The sequence below is a fragment of the Carettochelys insculpta genome, chromosome 11 (assembly GCF_033958435.1).
Source record: "Carettochelys insculpta isolate YL-2023 chromosome 11, ASM3395843v1, whole genome shotgun sequence".
In the NCBI taxonomy this organism is placed as follows: Eukaryota; Metazoa; Chordata; order Testudines; family Carettochelyidae; genus Carettochelys; species Carettochelys insculpta.
Window position 1 is genome coordinate 17921657 of NC_134147.1, and position 19426 is coordinate 17941082.

Below are 19426 nucleotides of genomic sequence, written 5' to 3' on the forward strand. Positions count from 1 at the left end.
CTTCATTCTCACCCCGGGGCAACACCAGGCCTGACAGCGCCTCCCTTCCCCCACACCTCACCTGAGCTGGCGCAACAAGGCAATACCATAATACCATTAATAATGTACACCATGACATGGGCATTACCATAGTGCTATAAATTATATGCATGGCATAAGGGAATCCTGAGCTTGGTCAATGTCTCCCCTTTTGTGCTGCTACTCACACACCAGGCCCCATGCAGTGCCTGGAACAACAGGGCATCTTCCTGCATCCAATAGGCCTTCCAGGCCTGGCTGTCACATGTAATGCTGGCAGACTCAGGTTGGGGGCACTGGGGATTGAACCAACAATCACAGGAGCAAGCTGTCAGCTGGCCTTGAGCTCCTGTGATCACAGGTTCAATCCCTGGTGTTGGCAACCCTACTCTGTCAGCATTACACACACAAACACAGGTGCACTAAAATTGCCAGTGTTCTTAAAGCTGCTGTTGTCTCTGAACTGCAGCTCAGGAGTGGGTATAAATCAAGTTTGCTTTCAAGAGAGTCCCACGACTGCTCACCGTGGTCCCAGCTGAGAATATGTTCTGCCCCAAAATGACCAATTAACCTGAACAAAAAATACCAGGTTATTTCCTCCCAAGTACTAGGCCTGGGTTTCTGAAGCTGGGATCCTACACTGAGATCCCCAGCAAAATCAAGCGCTTTCCCTAACGCAGCCAGCGCCTAAACCTGAAAAACAGGTCCTGTGCAGTTGGGGAGCATGAGTAATCCTATTTCCACTGCCGTGCGCCCGAGAAGCAGCCAGCAGAGGTGTTTTTTAAAAAGGCTGCTACAGCCCAGAGTTTCAGACAGGAATGGCTGGCTCTGAGATGCTGCCCTGGACAAGATTCTCAGGCCTTTCTCTTTTGTATCATGGTAGAAAAAGCAAAGCCCTGTCTCCACTGAGACATTCTATGGGCTGCTGCAGATATGACCAGTCTGCCAAATAAGGAGCCGTAATATCTAATTCAGTAGTAGTAGGCATCCTTCAGTCTGCATAGACTATTGATTGCACCCTTGCAGTATGCAGGTTCCATGGTGTAATGGTTAGCACTCTGGACTCTGAATCCAGTGATCTGAGTTCAAATCTCAGTGGAACCTGTTCCTTTGTGCTTGCTGGGACAGTACACATACTAAAATTGGAACGGGTCTAATTCAGGGGCAGGCAAGATCTGGCCCATTAGCTGCACCTAGTCCTTCCAGGCTTTTAATCTGGCCTGTGGCACAGAGCAGAGCTAGTCCCTATGGCTGCCTGGGCAGGGTAAGATAACGACCAATAGGAGCAGAGAGATTTTGCTAGGGGCGTGTCGAGCGTGCAAACCCTCTTCCCACAGCACAGTGAGTTGCATGGAACCACCAGCTGCTTGGAGTGGTCCAGGGCTGCTTCAGAGTCCTGCTGGCTGGCAGCTGCTTAAGTCAACACCTCCTGGCCAGAGCCTGCCTCTGGCACCTCACCCAACTCCCTCCTACACCTCTCTCCCTGGCCAGAGTCCTCTGCAGAGTCCATATTCCCTCTCTGCCCCTTCATCCCAATCCCCTGCCCCAGGGCACAACCCCACCCTTCAACAAACTCTCTCCCAGTCCCCACCCCACCTCCTGCACCCCAGTCCCCTGCTCTGAGCTCCCTTCTGCACTCAGCCTCCATCCCAGACCCCACACCTATTCCATAGAAAAGTGCAGCCTTTGACCACTTACCAAAATACTGGAGTGGCTCCCCCATCAAAAGTATAGCCCATCCCTGATCTAGATCATTACATGTTTTACAGCAGTAGCGAGGCACCTCACTCATGAACCAGGCCCTCCTTGTGTCTGGGACTGTCCAACCAGAGGGCTAGACATGGTCCCTTAAAGAGATTTTTCTTTAAAGTCAATTTAAAATTATTCTTCTTCCAAACGCACATAAAAGAACACCCACAAATCTACTGAAAAGTGAGAAGCAGATGGAAAAGCTACTTGCTCAGGCCAGTTTAGTTTCTGTCCTAGGAGAGACAACCTGTGGCATTCCAGCTGTTTTGCTACCACAAGCAGAGTGCTTGCCGTTCTGTGTTACAGGACTAGCAAAGGCAGGATTAGAACCCAAACATCTCAAGAGCTAGCCTGTTACCCTAATTGCTGTTCCAAAGCACCCCCTTAGCTTAAAGCAACGGCCTAAGTCCATTATTTTGTCAAGATCTAAATTCCTTGGTCAAGTCATAACCAAGATCCAGATTCCATAGAAAAATAAATAAATAAAAAACCCAATGATGATGATAAGTAAATAAGATTTTGCTATCCGTTCAAAAGCATCTGGTGGTATGAACATGGCCCACGGCCCAGCTACTGATCACCCCTCATCTGCATGCAGTAGTTGTACTGCTCTAGCGCTACTGGGGCTTGTCTACACTAGCCCCTCCTTTGAAGGGGGCATATACACAAGCCCGAGTGGAGAAGAGCAATGAGGGTTCTCTGCTGCATATGCAGCGCCTCGTTAGGCTAATTCTCGCCGCAGGGACTTTGAAGTTGCAGACTTCAAAGCACTGGCAAGCTGTGTAGCCGCAGGCACTGTGAAGTGCCCTCATGGACCTGCAGGGCTCTGCAGACCCCAGGTTAGGAACCAATGTACTAGAACTAGAATTCCCTTGCAGTAATGGTTTGCAAACTGGGACCTATGAGTTCTCCTCAGAGGCTAAGCATAAAAAAATCCTAGACTGGCGGACAGCACATTTTATTTAGTAAGACTTGCCAATCTAATGGTAGGTGTATTCTGACCCTATGTCAGATGGGGGTATGCACTAGCTTATATTATTTAGAAAGGGGTACCCAGGAAGTTTGAAAAAACACCATCATGCAGGAAGAGGAACAAACTGGACCTGTCTAAGTCACTGGGCACCTGTAGAACTGCAAAGGAATTTTTTTTCTCTGAGAGACAACTGGCCAGAGCCTGGTAGCTGGGATCTCCTCACCTTCTTCTAACAGATCAAAGATCAGCTGCAGCTGGAGATGGGATAGGAGTCGAACGAGGGCTCTGAGGTGGTCCAGAGAATTCTCTGGCTGTAATGCCTGGCTGGTGGAACTAGTCTCTGTGCTCAGGTTCTAACCAATCAGCAGGTTTTGGGTTGTAAAGGAATTTCCCCCCATAGCAGATTGGCAGAGATGGGAAGCAGGGGGGAGGGCTTCCAGCAGCATAGGAGGGAGGTCACCTGCTGGTATCATTTGGCCAGGTCTCACCTCAATCAATCAGCAGCCATAACAAGGGCTCAGGCATTGGTGCTCTCTCCTGTTCTGGGCCCAGGGCTCACAAGAGGTCAGGGGCCACAGGACTGAAATACATGTCTAACACAAGCTACAGACATTCATAAACAGATGCCTGAGGTACATCCTTTGCATCAAATGGCAAGAGCTGGTCACAAACAAGGAGCTTTGGAAGAGAGCAGGACAAGAACCACTTGAGGTTCAAATCAAGAGCAGATAGTGGGGATGGATAGGCTACACTCTCAGAAAACCATCATCCAGCAGAGTCCGTCAAACTCTCAAATGGAACCCGCAAAGAAAACGCAAAAGAGGACGACCTCAGACAAGGTGCAGATGATCTGCAGAGACTGAAGGACAACAACTGGTGTATTCCTGGGCTACGGCTATACTACAGCTGTGCTTTGAAAGAAGTTGGTTCAGAAGATCTCTTCTGAAAATCTTCTTTTGAAAGATCATGACCACACATACAAAAAAGCGGACCCAAAAATTGATTCGCTCTTTCGATAGGGAGCTGCCACACCCCGGCCGCTCTTTCAAATGAACAGGCCAGGAAACACCGTGGATTGAAAAATCTGGTGCCTTGGAGGACTGCTCTTTTGAAAAAAGGGCCCCTGAAGCATCTACGTGCATATTCCCCACACCAGAAGACTCCTTTGGAAAAAGGCGCCGTTCCTCATCTGGGAGTGGAAGAGGGCTGATGGAAAATATGCCGTGTTCTTCCAATTTAATGTTGAAAGAATGCATTTTGTGTATAGATGCTCTATAGGATTTTTCGAAAGAGCCGTGGCTTTTTTTGAAAAAACTTGCTAGTGTAGATGTAGTCCTGAAGTCAGCTAAAAGTTTTGTCCCAAGACAGAGCAAAGTGGAGGAGACTTGCAGATGACCTTGCTCCACCTGGAGTACAAGGGTTTAAAGAAACGAGAAGTAAAGTCACTGAGCTAAGTACAGAGGTAGGAGGGTGAAGGTTAAAGGGCCTGAGATACACTGAAGATCAAACTACGTGACCACATTGTCTCCTTTGGACTTGACTCTCTGAAACAGCACCCACGCTAGGCCATAACGGGGTGTCTCTCACCCTTACCCACAACCGCCAGTACAAATACTGTCTGTAGCCCAGACCCAAGCAACAAGACTGTATTCCCTTCCTTCCCCTGTGAGGACAGTCATCTGTGTCAGGGACCAGGACCTTGGTCCACAATGGCTTTGTAGACTGCGGGTCTGATTCTCAAGGGGAGGGCAAACGGGTCCAGTTAACCCTGCCCCTGCGGCTAAAGAACCAGCCACTGGGAGTGGAATTAAGAGCACACTGGTAATGCAGAAGTAAATTGTGTCTGTTTGGAGGCCTGGGAGGGATCTGATTGTCCTGTCACTTGCAGAGCTTTTCAATCAAGCCTCAGTGTCCCCGACATAACAAATCAGACCCGGCTCCTGCTTGCTGGCACAATGCAGGAAGCAGCGGGTGACAGGCTACAGTTAGGGTGATGTACAAGGCCCAAGCTGATGATTGGAACTACCCCTTTCGGGAGTGGAAGTTAGCCATGAAGTTGGCTTGGCTTGTTAGCTCTCTGGGGCAGACAGTGCGTCTCAGGAGAAGGCCACAGAGAACCTTGCCACATGGGGACGTACCTCTGTTGGAAGACAGGAGGGCCAGATAGCATCTACCCCAGCCAAGACAGCTGGAATAGGACATTGGCCCCCTTCTCAGTACAGGGGTCTGGCCAGAAACTAGTTCCCCATTTGCCTACTACCCCACCACCACCCCACACCCATACAATCTCTTTGGGACCAGAGGTGGTCCTGGCCTACATAGAACATCTTGTATCTGATGAAAGGGCTGTGACTCAAAACTGGGCCTGCAAAAGCTGTATGGTTGGTTTGGAAAATGTCAGTTGTTTGAAGGGAGGAATTCCAGATGCCCAAGGAAGGAGGCACTGGCGTGAACCTTTCGGCCAAGCTTGTTTTTGACTAACCTGAAGTTTCCCTCTCACGACGAGGGGTAGTGGAAATGGAAAGCCACGTCTGAAATATTTTGAGCACAGCGTTTAGCTGCAGAGTTGCTATTTTGGGATACATTTGTACCCCAAAATAGCAGCAGGAGTGTAGCCATAGCCTTAGGATATGTCTACACTACAGAGTTATTTCAGAACAGTTTATTCTAGAGTTATTATTCCAAAATAAGACATTCTGGAATAACACATCCACATTACAGGGTAGCCCCAAAATAAGCAAAACTTATTCTGAAACAGTGTGTCCACACACAACAGAGCCTACTTTGGATTAGAGCTTTTGGAAGTACTGCTTCCAGGGACTCTAATCCAAAATACTGTGCTCACACAGCAGCCTTATTTTGGAATAAACTATTCCAGAATAGTTTATTTCAAAATAATCCCTATTCACTGCCTACACAGCCCATTCTCCAAGGTGCTATTCCTCGGAGAACGAGGTTTGCTCAATTCAACAATCAGTCGTCTGCTTCGTCCCTTAGAAACCCCACCAAAGCCAATAGGATCGGAAGGAATTGCAGAAATCAGGCTAGCTGGATGTGGTCAAAACTAAGCATGCAAAATTGGTAGCCAGACCCCCACCCCCCCAAACCCACAAGATTACCTTGAAGAAACAAGAGAGTTAATGGAAGTAATGAACGTTGGGTTCTTTTTAATTTGTCACCTATAAGCCTTGAGCTTTAAAGGAGCATATTTCCCATCTCCCTCTCTCCTCCCTTACCCGCCAATCTGTTAAAAGGAAGGCAGAGAATCTCACGTGAGCTGAGGCTTTCAGGAAAATATTGAATTCCCCCATAATCATAAGAGCCGGCCCTGCCGTGATTCACACATTTGCAGCCCAGCAGTGCCTGGGCCCCTGGCCCAAGAACTAGCTCCACCTTGCACTGGGCAGACGTGCAGCAAGAGACAGTCCCTGTCCCAAAAATGCTCACAGTGTAAATAGACACAGGGTGGGGTGAGAAACAGACAGCAAGTGGGGAAGGGACTTTCCCATGGTCACACTGCAGGCCAGTGCAGAATTGGGAATGGAACTCACATGTCCTGTCCCTTGGCCATGTTTCTATCAGGGTTCCATTGTGAAAAGAGTACAGAATGGGAACCGCTGATGAAATTCTATGGTCTGTGTTATCCAGCAGGCCAGATCCCATAAGACCCATTCCCTCCTCCAGTCTCATGGTGTGAGCAGCAGGGAGAGAGTTAACCATGATGGTCGCCGATGTACCACTGGTGGCTGATAAAGCTAGTGGGCAGAACTCAGAGCTATCGTTTCAAGTGCTCTGCCAACAGAAGCAGCCACTGTTCCAACGCATCATAGTTTCAAGGTTTTCTCTGCACCTGTAACTAGAGTAGCAAGTCCAGGAGATGGATCCTCTCCGCTCTGCCCTGACAGCTGGGCCCAGTGCACCCCTGTGGGCATAACGTCTCCTTTAGAACGCACCTGACTCATTAAGTCACAAAGCACTCCCCAGAATTGCATAAATCCATTCACAGTTCCCAACAAGCCCTGGCCGAGCAAGAACTGGGTGGAAATTTTCCAAGTCTTGTCAAAAACTGCCAGCTGGTGAACTCGAAGCATTTCACAAAAATGCTCCAGGTTTGACTGCTTGTCAAATCACAGGCAGGTTTTCTGCCAGATCACTTTGCAAGTGCCTGGGAAGCCAGGTTTCCAGATCTGCAGTTCTGGGTCAGACCCACCACATGGACTGCCCCAGACTGGTGCTGGCTGGAAGCCCAGGCAGCCTGTAATGGAATGGGGAGCCTGAGGACACCATCTCTGATCAGGGCTCTGGTCTCAGCACCACAGTAGAAGCCTGAAAGTCCTTGCTTTAGCCAGGTCTTTTTCAGGCTCCCTACTACAAGCCAGTCTCCAGGGACAGCTGTCTCCCCTGGCACACCAGGGAACTAGCTGCTTGGCAATCTAGGAATCCTGGGCTCCCCAGAGCCATGGCAGGGATAGCCAGAAGCAGCAGTCCCCAGAGTCCTCAGCAGCTGCAGGCGTGATTCAGATCAGCTTCATTCCTGTCGGTCAGTGGTGAGCAGAGTGAAACTGACAAAAACGTTAGCTTCCACTGAGCCCCTGCTGAGGTAGGTGTCGCATGTTGGAAACAAGAGTTTTTGCATTTTTGAAATGAAAGCATTCAGCAAGCCTGACCTCTTCTGCAAACCAAAGTGTCATGCAAACTAGAACCCCCAAATTTCCATCATCTCTAGTCCTAGGGTAATGGTATTGCAAAGAGGATAGAGACACAGTCAGGGCAAGACATTAAGAGCCTGATGCAGGTCTCCTTTCACACAGGAGGCAGGCACAGAGTCAGGCCTTCTTTTGAACCTCTCCCTCATTTTTAACTTATGAAGAAAAGGACATAAAACAAATAAAAGAAACACACAAGAGGATCATTCTTGCCCCCCCCCCCCACTGTCCAATCTTCATTCCTGAAGCATAAATCACTCCCAGCATGGAGAATACACGTAAGCAGTGGGAGTGGATGCAAACTCATACAGCACAGAGATTCCTGTTTTCCTGCAAACCAGCTCACAGGGAGTGGAAAGAGAGAACACAGCACTTTACAGCTAGCTAATGAAATGTCATGACCCACCCTTTTATAATTGCTGAATTATTAGCCTCAGTTTTACAGGAGAGGGCAGACCTGGGGGTTAGACCCAGGAACTTAATCTAACCCAATCTGGCAATACCTTAAAGCTGTCTAACCCTGTACTTAGATCATCATCATTTGGAGATACGCATACAGCTGTTGTCCAGTCTTTGTACTCCGAGCACAGCAGAGAGAGCCATTGTCTGTGAATGGGACTCATAGGCATTATTGCAAAGCAAATACCCCATCCCCACAAAAAGCAGCCAGCACTTAGCACTGCAGAGGAAAATGCAGGAGCTAATAATTAAAAATCAGCTTGAATCCTGAAGCCCGAGGTCTAATACCCCTGCCAGAGGTCGTTAGCATTAGTTACAACTGGACTGTCTTGTTAACTGTATCACCCATCCAGTCCGTTTTGGGAGCTTTGGTGACGTCCTGTAGCAGCAAGTCCCACAGTCTAAAGGAAGTGCTCTGGCCTTTGGTCAGTTGTGAGTTTCATAATGTCCTAGAAACGTCAAATTGGAAGGGACCATGGGAGGTCAAGTCCAGCCCCAGCACTAAGGCAGGATCAAGTAAATCTTGGCCATCCCTGACAGGTATTTGTCTGCCCTGTTCTTAACAGCCTCCCTGGCAGGGCAATGCCACAACCTCCCTCAGAAGCCTGGCCCAGAGCCAAACGCCCCTGAGAGTTAGCTGTGTCCGCACTGGCACTTTGTCACTCAGAGGTGACTTTGTCACTCCACCTCACGGGAGATGATTTTTCTCTCCTCTCATGGCGATAAAGAGCAGCCACATGACACGCTGGCTGCAGCGGCATCGCTGAACCATCATAAGGAGTGCGGTGGCAACGGAGCCTTAGAAATTTGTTCTAACGCTTGACTTAACACTGCCCTTGCAGCGGTTTAAGCTCATTATTTCTTGTCCCAGGGCAGGGCTCTGCAACCCGTGGCTCTTAAAGGACTTCTCTGTGGCTCCCACGCTATAATTGCAAAGTAAAACACAAAAATAAAACCCTCCTGATTATTTCTGATACTTCGGGGAATGTCTAAAAGCCCAACAATGAAGAACTCACAGCTAAATAGCAAATGATACGTGATCGCAAAACATTGGCCAACTCTCCCTTGAAGAGAGACGTGTCTGCGCTGTTCTTAAAACAGGCATTACAAGAAGTCAGTTGATGGTAGTTATTAAGGACCGTCTCATATTTACATGCATTGCGGCTCTCGAATTGTCGAGTTTTTTACCAAATTAGAAAAAAAAAATGGCTCTCGCTCTTTTGGTTGCCAACCTCTGTCCCAGTGTAACCCACACACCTACTGGGAGTGGTTCACTGTCCCATGTACAGGCACTTTGGGCACTTACAGAGAGACACAATGAGTCTCCTCTACGGCCTTAGCTGAGAGCCAGCTGGCTTTTAGCTCAACTTGTAGCAGCTACTGCGCTAAGCTCCAGAGCGCCCAGCTTGGAGATCACCCGTGGGCAGTTACACTAGCTTTAGCAGACGATTGAGCAAATACACTAAGGGCTGTCTTAAAGAGGGTGAAGACTTAGCAGTCTCCAGTCGGTCTTTCCTCAAGACTGTGCTTGCCCAGGGCTTTCTAAGCTTTCCTCCCAGCAGGTCAGGTCTTCTAAGACTTTTACCATTTTTGTTGCTCTGCTCCGGACTCTGCACTTTGTCCTCTTCTTCTCTAAAGCGGGGCACCTAGAACTGGGCTCAGGACTCCAGCTGAGGCCTCCCCAGTGCCAAAGACAGCAGAACAATTACCTTGGGAGTCTGACACAGGAGGTGATGGTTAATATACCTTGGAACAAGGGCAGCTTTTTAAAAATAACTGCCCCATGCTACTGGCTCATATTCAATTTGGGATCCACTGCAACCCCCAAATTCTCTTCAGCGCTGTCAGTCTAGCCAGTTATTTCCCATGTTACAGCTCTACATTAGGTAGTTCCTTCCCAGCATGTAGCGCTTTTCCTTCAGGATTTCACTGTGTGCCCTTTTTCTCATGCTATGAAGCCAGGAGCTCCTGGTCCACCTCCTCTTTCCCCTGGCACTCAGCTGAAGTGAGCGTACAATTACAATGCTCTCCTTCCACTAGAATCTGCAAGCTGCAGCCAGTCTTGGGACAGATCCACGGCTCATGCAAATGAATGTAGCCCTGTGGGATTTAGAGTTTGGCAGCAGGGGCGCAGAACCCAGATGAAGGACACCTCCCCCTCAAGCAAGAGATGCTACAGCCAACCCATTACAGTAGATGTACAAGAACCACCCCCAGAAGTGAGCCAAAGTTCTGTACTTGGTAGTATCCCTCCTCTATCCCATTCTCCTCTGTGTTTAGACCAAGCTTTGGGACGGGGCCTTTCTGGGTAGACATCATGGCTTTAAATTGCTACTCTGTTCTTTTGGGGTTGCCCCAAATAACACATCTTAACAGGACACCTTCCATCAGGCCCCTTTAAAGAACCTCTCCATTCGAGTACTCAGAAACCTTTATGCACTTTTGAAACTTTGAGCCCTCTCATCATTTGCTCTGTATCAGAGGCACCGGTCTGCTGGGAGGCGACATGCTGATGCCAAAAAGGAAATTTACAAGCTTTTTACAGGCGCCGGCCTCATTCTGTGAGAGGATGCTGCCCCAGGTGGTAGAGCAGAGTCCATGGGAACATGGCTGGATGGACAGAAGCCAGGGATTCTGTATTTTTTATGAAGGCAGCAGATGCATTTTTTGAGCATTTGGAAAATCTGACCGTTAAACAGGGAGGGTGTCTCAGTCTGAACTAGGACACACTTATTCACAGAGTCAGGCCAGAAGGGACCCTTAGAGCCCTGAGTCTGACCTCCTGTATAATACAGGCCAGAAAATATCACACTGTGATATCTGTACTGAGCCCCATCACTTGTATTTTTCTTAGAGATCTGCTCTCAGAATGATTCCAAGGAGTTCTCTGGCCTCTGCTCTACAGGAAGCCAGACTAAAGGATCACAGTGGTTCCTTTTGGCCATGGAATCCTGTCCCTATGCTTGACTCAAGCATCTCCAGATGGGCAACCAGGCTGAAGATGGGGACATCAAGAAATGGAAAAATTCCCTCCCGCCTCTTGCATTCAGTTTAGTCTCTGGGAAACATGGGGTCCTTATTTCTAACGTGCACATTTCTGGCTTTAATTTCTAATAACTGGTTCTTGTTCTCCCATTCTCTAGTAGATTAAAGAGCCTTTTAATACCTGCGGTTTCCTCTCTGGAGATAATTGAACACCGTGATCAAACCATCTCTCAATCCATCACTGTCCTCACAAGCAATGTTGCAGATCAGGCTTGCAGATGGATGGGTGGTTAAAGTACCGGAACCTGAGTTCAATCCCCAGCTCTTCCCCTGATTCCTTGTCACACCATGGCTGAGACACTTCATCCCCCCACCTCAGTTTGCCCCGTTTGTATGTAGTTTCCTACCCAACAGGGGCTTTGAGAATAAGCCAGACTGAGAGGCTCTGATACTGGAGTGACAAGAGCTGGCCAGGCTGCGGTGGTACAGGGAAACTGACCAGAATTGCTAGCGACAGTTAATAGCACAATGCTCCACAATAACTAGTGCGCTTTAAATTCATACCCTACCTTACTCCAAAATAGCTTCCTTGTGTTGACAAGCACCCAGCAGCGATCCAGACTCAACCTGACTGCTTTGGGGGAGGGTGTCTGCATGACATGAGTTTGCCAAGTTTCACGCTGGTCCCTAGAGGATCATTTCAGGTACCTCCAACCCCAATAAACAGATGAAAACCACCACCTTTGGGCTCAGTACAGAGCAGGGGGAGGTTTTGCAGGAAGCAACCTGCAGGTTTGTGCTACAAGCTCACCCCCTCTGTGCGTCCACCGCCTGCTGCTTAGTGAACAGGGGTAGAACACACTGCACAGAGCCAGGGGGCACTCAGGCACAGACATCCCTGCCTTGGCCCCACCCACCACAGGGATACCCAGGACACAGGGTGGAAGGCAAGACATAACCCCTTCCACTAGCCTCGCCCCTACAGAGCGCTGGGTGGCAGCGCACCCGGTGTCCCCCGTCAGCTCCTCCCTGCCCAGAGTTGGGGTCCTGTTTCCACACTTCAGAGTGGGGACAGCCCCCCCCAGCTGTCAGGCTGATTTCCTCACTGCAAGGCGTCATGGGGGCAGCCCCTTCCCTATCATAAGGGGCTCTACGGCCGGGACCTCCCTCCTTCTTGCCCCGCCCGGAGCTCTGCGGACAGGGCTCCCTCCAGTTCCGGACTGGGGACAGGAGACTCACCCCACTCCAAGAACTGCTGCACGGGCCGCTCCCGCCGCAGGGGGGCGCCGCTGCACTCCCGGTACAAGCACAGCAGCACGTCCAGCAGCGACTCGAGCCCGGGTCCCTGCAGCAGCTCCCGCAGCCCAGCCAGGCGCCGCTCCACCGGGCTGCACATGCTGCCCCGCTCCGGCCGCTCCAGCCTCGCTGCCTGCCTGCCCTTCCCCACTCCCCGCCGCGCGGGCCCCGCCCCGGCCGGCCGGCCCCCGATGGGAGGGAGCTCCCGACACCTGGGCCAGGTAGGGAAGGGGCGGGGCCAGCTGTGCCAGATGTGCTCTGACAGCTCCACGCCCCCAGGGCGAGGGCGGGAGAGACGGGGAAAGCCGAGCAGGACGCGGGGGGGTAAGAGGCGCCGGGCTCGAGAGCGAGGAAAGGCCTGCATGGGGAAGCGGCTGCCAGGGGGGAGGGCTGGATAGATTGGGGACGGCCCCTGGAGACTGCAGGGCTGGATGGGGGGGTGCATGGAGAGCCAGTGCAGGAAGCAAGGAGAGGCTGGGGGAAGCATGGCTCAAGAGCAGCAGGGGGGAAGGGGGTGCGGACAAACAGGGTGAGAGCCCCGGCTGGGATAAAGGAGAGCAGAGGAAGATACCTGCTTGTTCTCCCCGCTCTGCTCCAGCCCCAGGGACCCCCTGAAACCAGCAAACGCCTCTGGCAGCCCGGCAGGAGGCTCTAGCAGAGACCAGGGTTTGTGAGCGAAGCGCATAGGCGCTCGCGGGGGCGGGATGCTCCTCCGCTCCCCAGCCCGGGCCGGAGCAGAGAGAGAGAGAGCCAACGCACCCCTCCCTAGGGGCTCGGACTGCCCCATGATGCAATGGGGGTTACCCCCAGCAGGATAGCCTAGCCCAGCACTTGTCCTCTGCAGCCCACAGTGGTAACCAGGCTGAGCAGCTCACCCTGAGAGCGCTTGTGCCCAAGGAGCCTCACTGACAGACAGGAGCGAGGAGGGGGGTTTCCTTCATCCTCTCAGCAGCTGGGGCTCAGCCACGAATAAAGCCCAAGGGCCCAGGCCCCTGCACACAGCCCAAGGCCATGCTGGCTCCCTTTAATGGTGTCAAAGCACCAAGAGCAGCCCACTATGCCCAGTGCAGCTCTCTGCACCAGGCTTGCTGCATAGACCCAACAGCAGCGAGATTGCCTCACAGAGATTAACCAGAGGGGGGAAGGTTACAAGAGGCAACACTACCCCCTGCTGGATGACTGAATGAAGGCAGGTTATTAGGCTAAGACCAAGTTAACAGCAGGGGGGTGGGAGGGGGAAGACAGAGTCAACTCCAAGCAGCCCAGACTCCCTCCCATTCCCCAGCTGGCATTTAGAGGAAGGGAGAGAGATCTCCCGCTGCCCTCAGGAAACCACAGTGGAAAGCAACCCGTGGTGTGCTCAGGCAAGCAGAAAGAGCAAGGACAGGGTATGATGCTACAGCATCACCAACGGAGGCCAGACCCTTGACACATTGTACAGCAGCTGGGAGGTAGGGAGGTGAAAGCAGGGGACTGGGAACCAGGAACTGTGCGTGCTTTTGCTAGACACTGCTGCTTGTCCTCAAATAAGCCCTTCTTCTGTTGCCACCACACTTCCAGAGACTCACACTTGTCCAACCCACCTCACAGCAGAGGCTGCAAATGATTTAATTATTGTATAACCCCACCCATCACAGCCCTACGGCTCCCTACTAAAGATAAGCATACAGAGGGTCTGTCCAAAAATTAGGGCAGAGACTCAGTTCAGCTGACAGAAGGTGGTAGTAGTCAGCAGCAGAAACAGTTAAAAAGAACACCTGATTAGAAGTTTGTCTACAGCTACTGACTAGCTGTTTTGGACTTGAAACAATCCAGCTTTGAGCTGGATTGTCCCTTCCCCCTGCCCCCCCAACTTATTCCCCTACAGAGAATTCATGGAGGAAGGAAGTGACTTTGCCCACTCAGTGAAAACACTTAATTCTCAGCATTTTACACAGAGTGAAAGTTCTCTCATTACAAAACCTCCTCCATACCTGTTTTTTTTTTTTAAATAAAAACACACCCACTAAAGTTTAAAAAAATTCCCATAAAACAGCAGCTTGATGCAGGACTATCACCATGAAGCTTTTCACTTGAGATGAGTTTTGCTGGTAATACAAACACAACATGGACTGCACTGTCTAATGGAAAAATGTTTAAATAGGTTTTATTGGGAAGTCTAAACCCAAACAATTAGAATGAGGGCATCTCAGTGACAAATTCACTCTCCTACTGCCCCACTCAGCCAAGAGTTAGTGAAGCAGCCAATTCCCACAAGGTGTTTTGACTGAACAGCACTTGCACAGAAAAACAAAAGAGAACTAGCTACTGCCAGTCATAGATGGGCACTTCCCAACTCTTCTACCTCCTACCCATAACCAGTCCCCCACTGTGCCCAGTCCAAGGCAGCCCTTTTATTTTTAATGGAAGGCCTCAGTAGGGATTCTACATTCCCTCAGTTGAAAATCCCCCCAGAATCAGAGTGGGCCTTTGAACGTGGCTAGACATACCCAACTGGTGCTCCCTGTATGTGGAGTGCTTGCACAGCAACCTATGGGCAGCAGCCTGTTTCTATTGGTGGTGCACATCTCATGGCTTGGTGCAGATTTATCCCACCCCTGGATGGAAAAAGTTGAGGAACACTGTTCAACCCCTTTTCAGGGCTGCTTGCACCCAACAAGCCCCAGTCTCTGCCTTAATGTTGTAACTCCCTGCCGATAAGCAACACAGCATTTCAGCAGCAGGGGGCACAAAAAACCTTCCCTCTGAACTCCAGCACACACACTGTCAAGGATGGCCAGACTTGGATCCTGCAGCCTCTAAAAAGGCACAAGCTTTGAGCAGTCTGCTCTTCTGGATGGCTGTACCACTTTCTGGAACAGCTGCACAGTACCCATTCCACACAGCTGAAGGCAACAGCATCCCAGCTTGATTCACACAATCTCCCCATTTGTTCTCACATTCCACACAGCCAAGAACAGCTGTAGGTCACCCACAGACCACACCTGGACTTCTGGAAGGCTGGTACCTCTGCCCCTCCTCTCTAAGTAGGGGACTACAAACTCCTCCAGTCACATCCCATAAATGATTGCACATTCCTCCAAGCAGCAACACCTCCTACTCCTACCCCATGCATACTGACTTGCACCTTGACTAAGTAGGAATGTGGATCCTTCCCCAGGAAAGACTGTTCCAGCATAGCAGGCCCTCATCCCTCCCCTATGTAACTAGCCAGGTGTTACCAGTTGTCCAGAGTATCCTCCTGGTGTTTGGACTTCACTGCATCCAGTATAAAAGACTGATCAAGGCCCAGGAAAATCCCCTCCCTTCTGCCAGCTAGGAAAGGGAGGAAAGTGGTGGACCTATACTGTTCCTGCATACACAGGTGGCAGCACATGGCATATTCCTGGCTCCTGTGATCACATGGAGCTTCAGCAGCTTCCTTCTATAGCCAGGGTCAAAGCTATTTGATTATAGACTGCCCAGCATCTGTCCCTCTACAAAACAAGCTGGGGTCCTACTCACCCCACACAGCTGAGTGCACCAGAGCCCACTCAGGTGCTCCTGCTTCCCCCCACCCATTCCAATTGCTCCAGCTTTGCTGTATCCTCCTCTCCACTCCACTCCCTGCTCACAGGGTGGGCCCTAAAAAAACAGTACAGTATTGTCATCAGAAACTGTAGCTGTTCTTAAGCTAACCTATGGGGAAATGTGCAGGTTATACTATGGAGAGGCAAGGTGACTGCCATCAAAGAGCCTGGACCAACAGGCTAGAAACCTTGCATTCAAAATCCCAGCTCCTCTCAAAGCTGGCTCAGGTTCCTCATGGGTGTGAAGAATAATCCTCTATTTTGACTGCAGACAGCTCAGCAGTTGTACCCAAACACTGACCCCATGGGTTTCTGGCCCAGCTCTACTGATCTTAGGAGTACTGTCCCCACCACCACCCAAATAGTAATTGGCAAACTAAGTGAGGTATCAGCTAAGCCCTTTTCCTCTTTACAGGAGCAATACATAGCCACCACTCCCTTCATCAACAGCAACATGAGTATTCAGACCTACATGTAGGTGACCCCGAGTCAAGTTTAGGCTGGTGTTTTGGGCCTGCACCAAAGACCAGGCCCCCAGCTCAGGAGATAGTGCAACAGGGGCCCTATGTTTGGTAGATACTCTTTCCAGCACATGTGCATTTCTTGTTAAGATGTGACCCATTCTCTTTATGTAAAGCTCAAGCCACCCTCCCAGGACAGGACAGACTCCTGCAGAACTTGTCAATACATTTTAATGTTTCAAAAAGATTTAGACAGGCTTAAACAGATGCACTTCCCTCTGACAGACATGAAGAGGGTCTTCCTTGCCCCTGCTGCCCATGAACTGCTGCACTGTATAGGAGGTAATCATACACAGGTGACAGATGGTACACAGTCCTTGAGTCTGATGCTGCCTCAGTGCAGGAGTCCATACGGAGAAGAGCCCAGGATACAGTGATCACCATCACAACTGGGAACATTTAGCCAGTGTCTTGAAGTATCAGATTCGGCCCCTTGACTGTCAAATGGATTCAAATTACTAGACACTCCCCTCCTGCAGCAACCGATACCAAACTGGATATTCTCTGTTGGTTGTTTTCTGGCTGACACCAACCAAAATACACTGAGCAGAGCCAGGCTGTTAAGCAGCTGATGGGGACCCCAGGCAAGAGCATTTTTGGCTACTCGCCTGCAAAAGCAGGAAGGGAAATCCATGTTTCCACTCTAGTCACAAGAATAAGGCCTATCACTGAGGTGCCTTCACTTTAGCCATGTTCCCCTCCCCCATCTCAGCCTGTCAAGAAGATGCTGTGATAAACCCTTTAAGGCTCCTCAAGTGCCATAATAACCCTGCTTCATAGCAATCTGCCTCTTGAGTCTAAAAGCCTAAATTGGTACCCACTCCCAGCAGGATTCAGTGCATCTAAGGTTGTGGTCTCTGGGCTAGGTCCTCAGTCAAGCATTGTTGATACAGAGAATGGTGGTTAAAGCAGCAAACAGTTGTCTTGTTTAACAGCTGGTGGCAGCACCCTGCAGTTGACTGAGGCAGCCAAAAGTCTGACAATTTAAGAAATGCAGTGCAGCAGTGAATCAGGAACACAGCCACTCTTCCCCCCAAAGTTCTTGGCTAGTCATTTCAGGTCTAGACCTGAAGGCTGATGAATCAGGGCAAGTCAAGTGACAGTCAAACAGGAGCATGCTGGCAGAGTAATGGTCCTTAATCCACCTCAAGTGTAGTCCCAAGGCTTCAAGAGGAGTTTAGACAAATTTGAGGTCAACATGTGACCATGTGATGCAGTGCAAAGTGTCACTTACAGTGAAGATTAAAAGGCTCAGATTAGGCCATACCTGGCATATGACAGACCACTGAGTAAAAAGGGAAGTGCTACAGCAGAGCAGTCTGCAATGGAGCAACTAAGAGAAGGCTTAGGACTGAGGATTCAGACCTGGTGGGTATTTTACCGAAGAGGCAGTCTCTGGACTAGACTATCTTCCTGTTTGGAGACACTCAGGCTTTCCACAACTGAAGGATGTAGATTGTGAAATGTATAAGCAGCAGAGCAGTGAAGGTGTAAGAGGAAGTGATGGTGAAGGGGGTGGGGGGCAAGTAGGCTGGCCACATTCTGTACAAGGAGTCCAGGAGCAAGAAGGCACAAGCAGCAGCACCAGAATTTCCTCTATCCCCAGAAGACAGGTCAGTCCATGTCTCTAAGGCGGCCCATCTCCAGTTTTAGCTAGTCTACATTTTTGATAGCAAAAGCCAAGAGGACAACCCATTTGCTTGTGAACATTTGAGTGGGGAGATCAGGAAGCCCTGGGGAAGTGACCCCACATTACCTTTAAAACAGTCAACCTGGGTCATTCACATAAAAGACTATGTGGGGAGAAAGTCAATGGAGGATTGAACTGGTGCTTTTAGATCACATTCACACAAAGATCAACTGCTTCACCACTATGGGAAGTTGGTGCCACCACAACCTTCCTCACTTACTCCCCCGCCCACCCCACTCCAAAAATAATCCAACAAGTGAGGAACAGTTGTGCTGCCCCAGCACAAGGGAGAAGCAGATCCCATTGCTAGCAGCGCTCCCAGACAGTAGAGTGAACCAATATTTGCAGCCCAACTGTGCTGCCCTGCCACAAGGAACCATTCAAACAACTCAAATGGGCCAGCTGCATTAGCAGCTCCTGGAACAGCACTTCAAAATGATGAAGGGGAACAAAAAGTGTGACCATACATTAAAAATATTCTTGTGCACATGACATGTATGAGCATTTCATTCAGAAATTATCACTCCCAGAGATGGGCACATTTGGATAGGTGTTGGTTTGGTGAACTTTTCAAAGGCAAACTGTCCACCAGCTCTCTGGTTTTGTGGCTCTTGAGTAGTCAGATGTTGAAATCCAGGCATCTGGCTGCCCATCCTCCCACCCCCTGGAGAAGATGATGCTAGGGAGTCACTCATGTCTGCGTTTGGAAGGGGGCACAAGATGAGGAGGCAGTTCTGCAGGCAGCTCATGGCCTTCTAGCTTCACTTTGATCAAGTGGTTGGCCAGGGCGAACTCCTCATCATCTAAGAGTCCATCTTTGTCCACATCAGCCAGCTTCCAGATCTTGCCCAGGACCGTGTTGGGCAACTTGGATTTCACCATTTCTTTCTTGGCACTGGCACCTGTGATCTTACCATTGACAGGTGAGAGCGTGTAGAAGATTTCATCATAGGTGGGCTTGTCCTTGCCCACCACCCACTCAACATCATCGATGCCCTCACCAGCTCCCTCCCCATAGCCATGGCCAAAGGGCCCATTCATGGTGCCCTCAAAGGCCCCACCCTTCACCACCTGGGTGGGCATCTGAGACTCTTCCTGCCGCACCATCACCATGAGCCGGGCAATGTCATTGGCCAGCATGTCATCCACTGCATCCAGCAACTTGGTCTTCAAGGGCTGGAACTTGCTGAAGTCTTGGGTCAGCAGAAGCTCCTGGGAGAGAACAGATCAGCATTCAGGGTGGCCTTTGGCAGCAGGTTGCTCCTCCATCCTAGTACCCAGCAATCTCAACCTATCCACAATGCTCACATCCTGCCCCATCCAGCCACACACAACTATCCAAATTCTATCCTTGAATGAGGCTGAATCCCCAATCCAAACTTCCCAAATGCTCCAAAGCCAGGCCATCCCCCACCCTCTCATCTTGAGCTACACTCATGCAGTCCATCTGTTCCCTGCCA

The 19426-nt window shown here is 50.3% G+C and overlaps 2 protein-coding genes and 1 non-coding gene across 4 annotated transcripts in view; 1 reads left to right on the forward strand and 2 right to left on the reverse strand.

The window, feature by feature from the left end:
• CDC42BPG (CDC42 binding protein kinase gamma) overlaps window positions 1–12286 on the reverse strand; it is a 71028-nt gene extending 58742 nt beyond the window's left edge. The window contains exon 1 of one of the 2 annotated variants that reach the window (XM_075005257.1): window positions 12130–12286. In XM_075005257.1, coding sequence (XP_074861358.1) covers window positions 12130–12286 — 157 coding nt within the window. The remainder of the gene's footprint in view (window positions 1–12129) is intronic. The other variant, XM_075005258.1, reaches the window with a different exon arrangement.
• TRNAQ-CUG (transfer RNA glutamine (anticodon CUG)) lies at window positions 1051–1122 on the forward strand. The gene has a single exon. It is a non-coding gene; the product is annotated as a tRNA-Gln (tRNA).
• A 4144-nt stretch (window positions 12287–16430) lies between the features above and the next one.
• EHD1 (EH domain containing 1) overlaps window positions 16431–19426 on the reverse strand; it is a 37896-nt gene continuing 34900 nt past the window's right edge. The window contains exon 5 of the mRNA XM_075005342.1: window positions 16431–19178. Within this exon, the coding sequence (XP_074861443.1) occupies window positions 18654–19178 (525 nt within the window). The 3' untranslated portion in view covers window positions 16431–18653. The remainder of the gene's footprint in view (window positions 19179–19426) is intronic.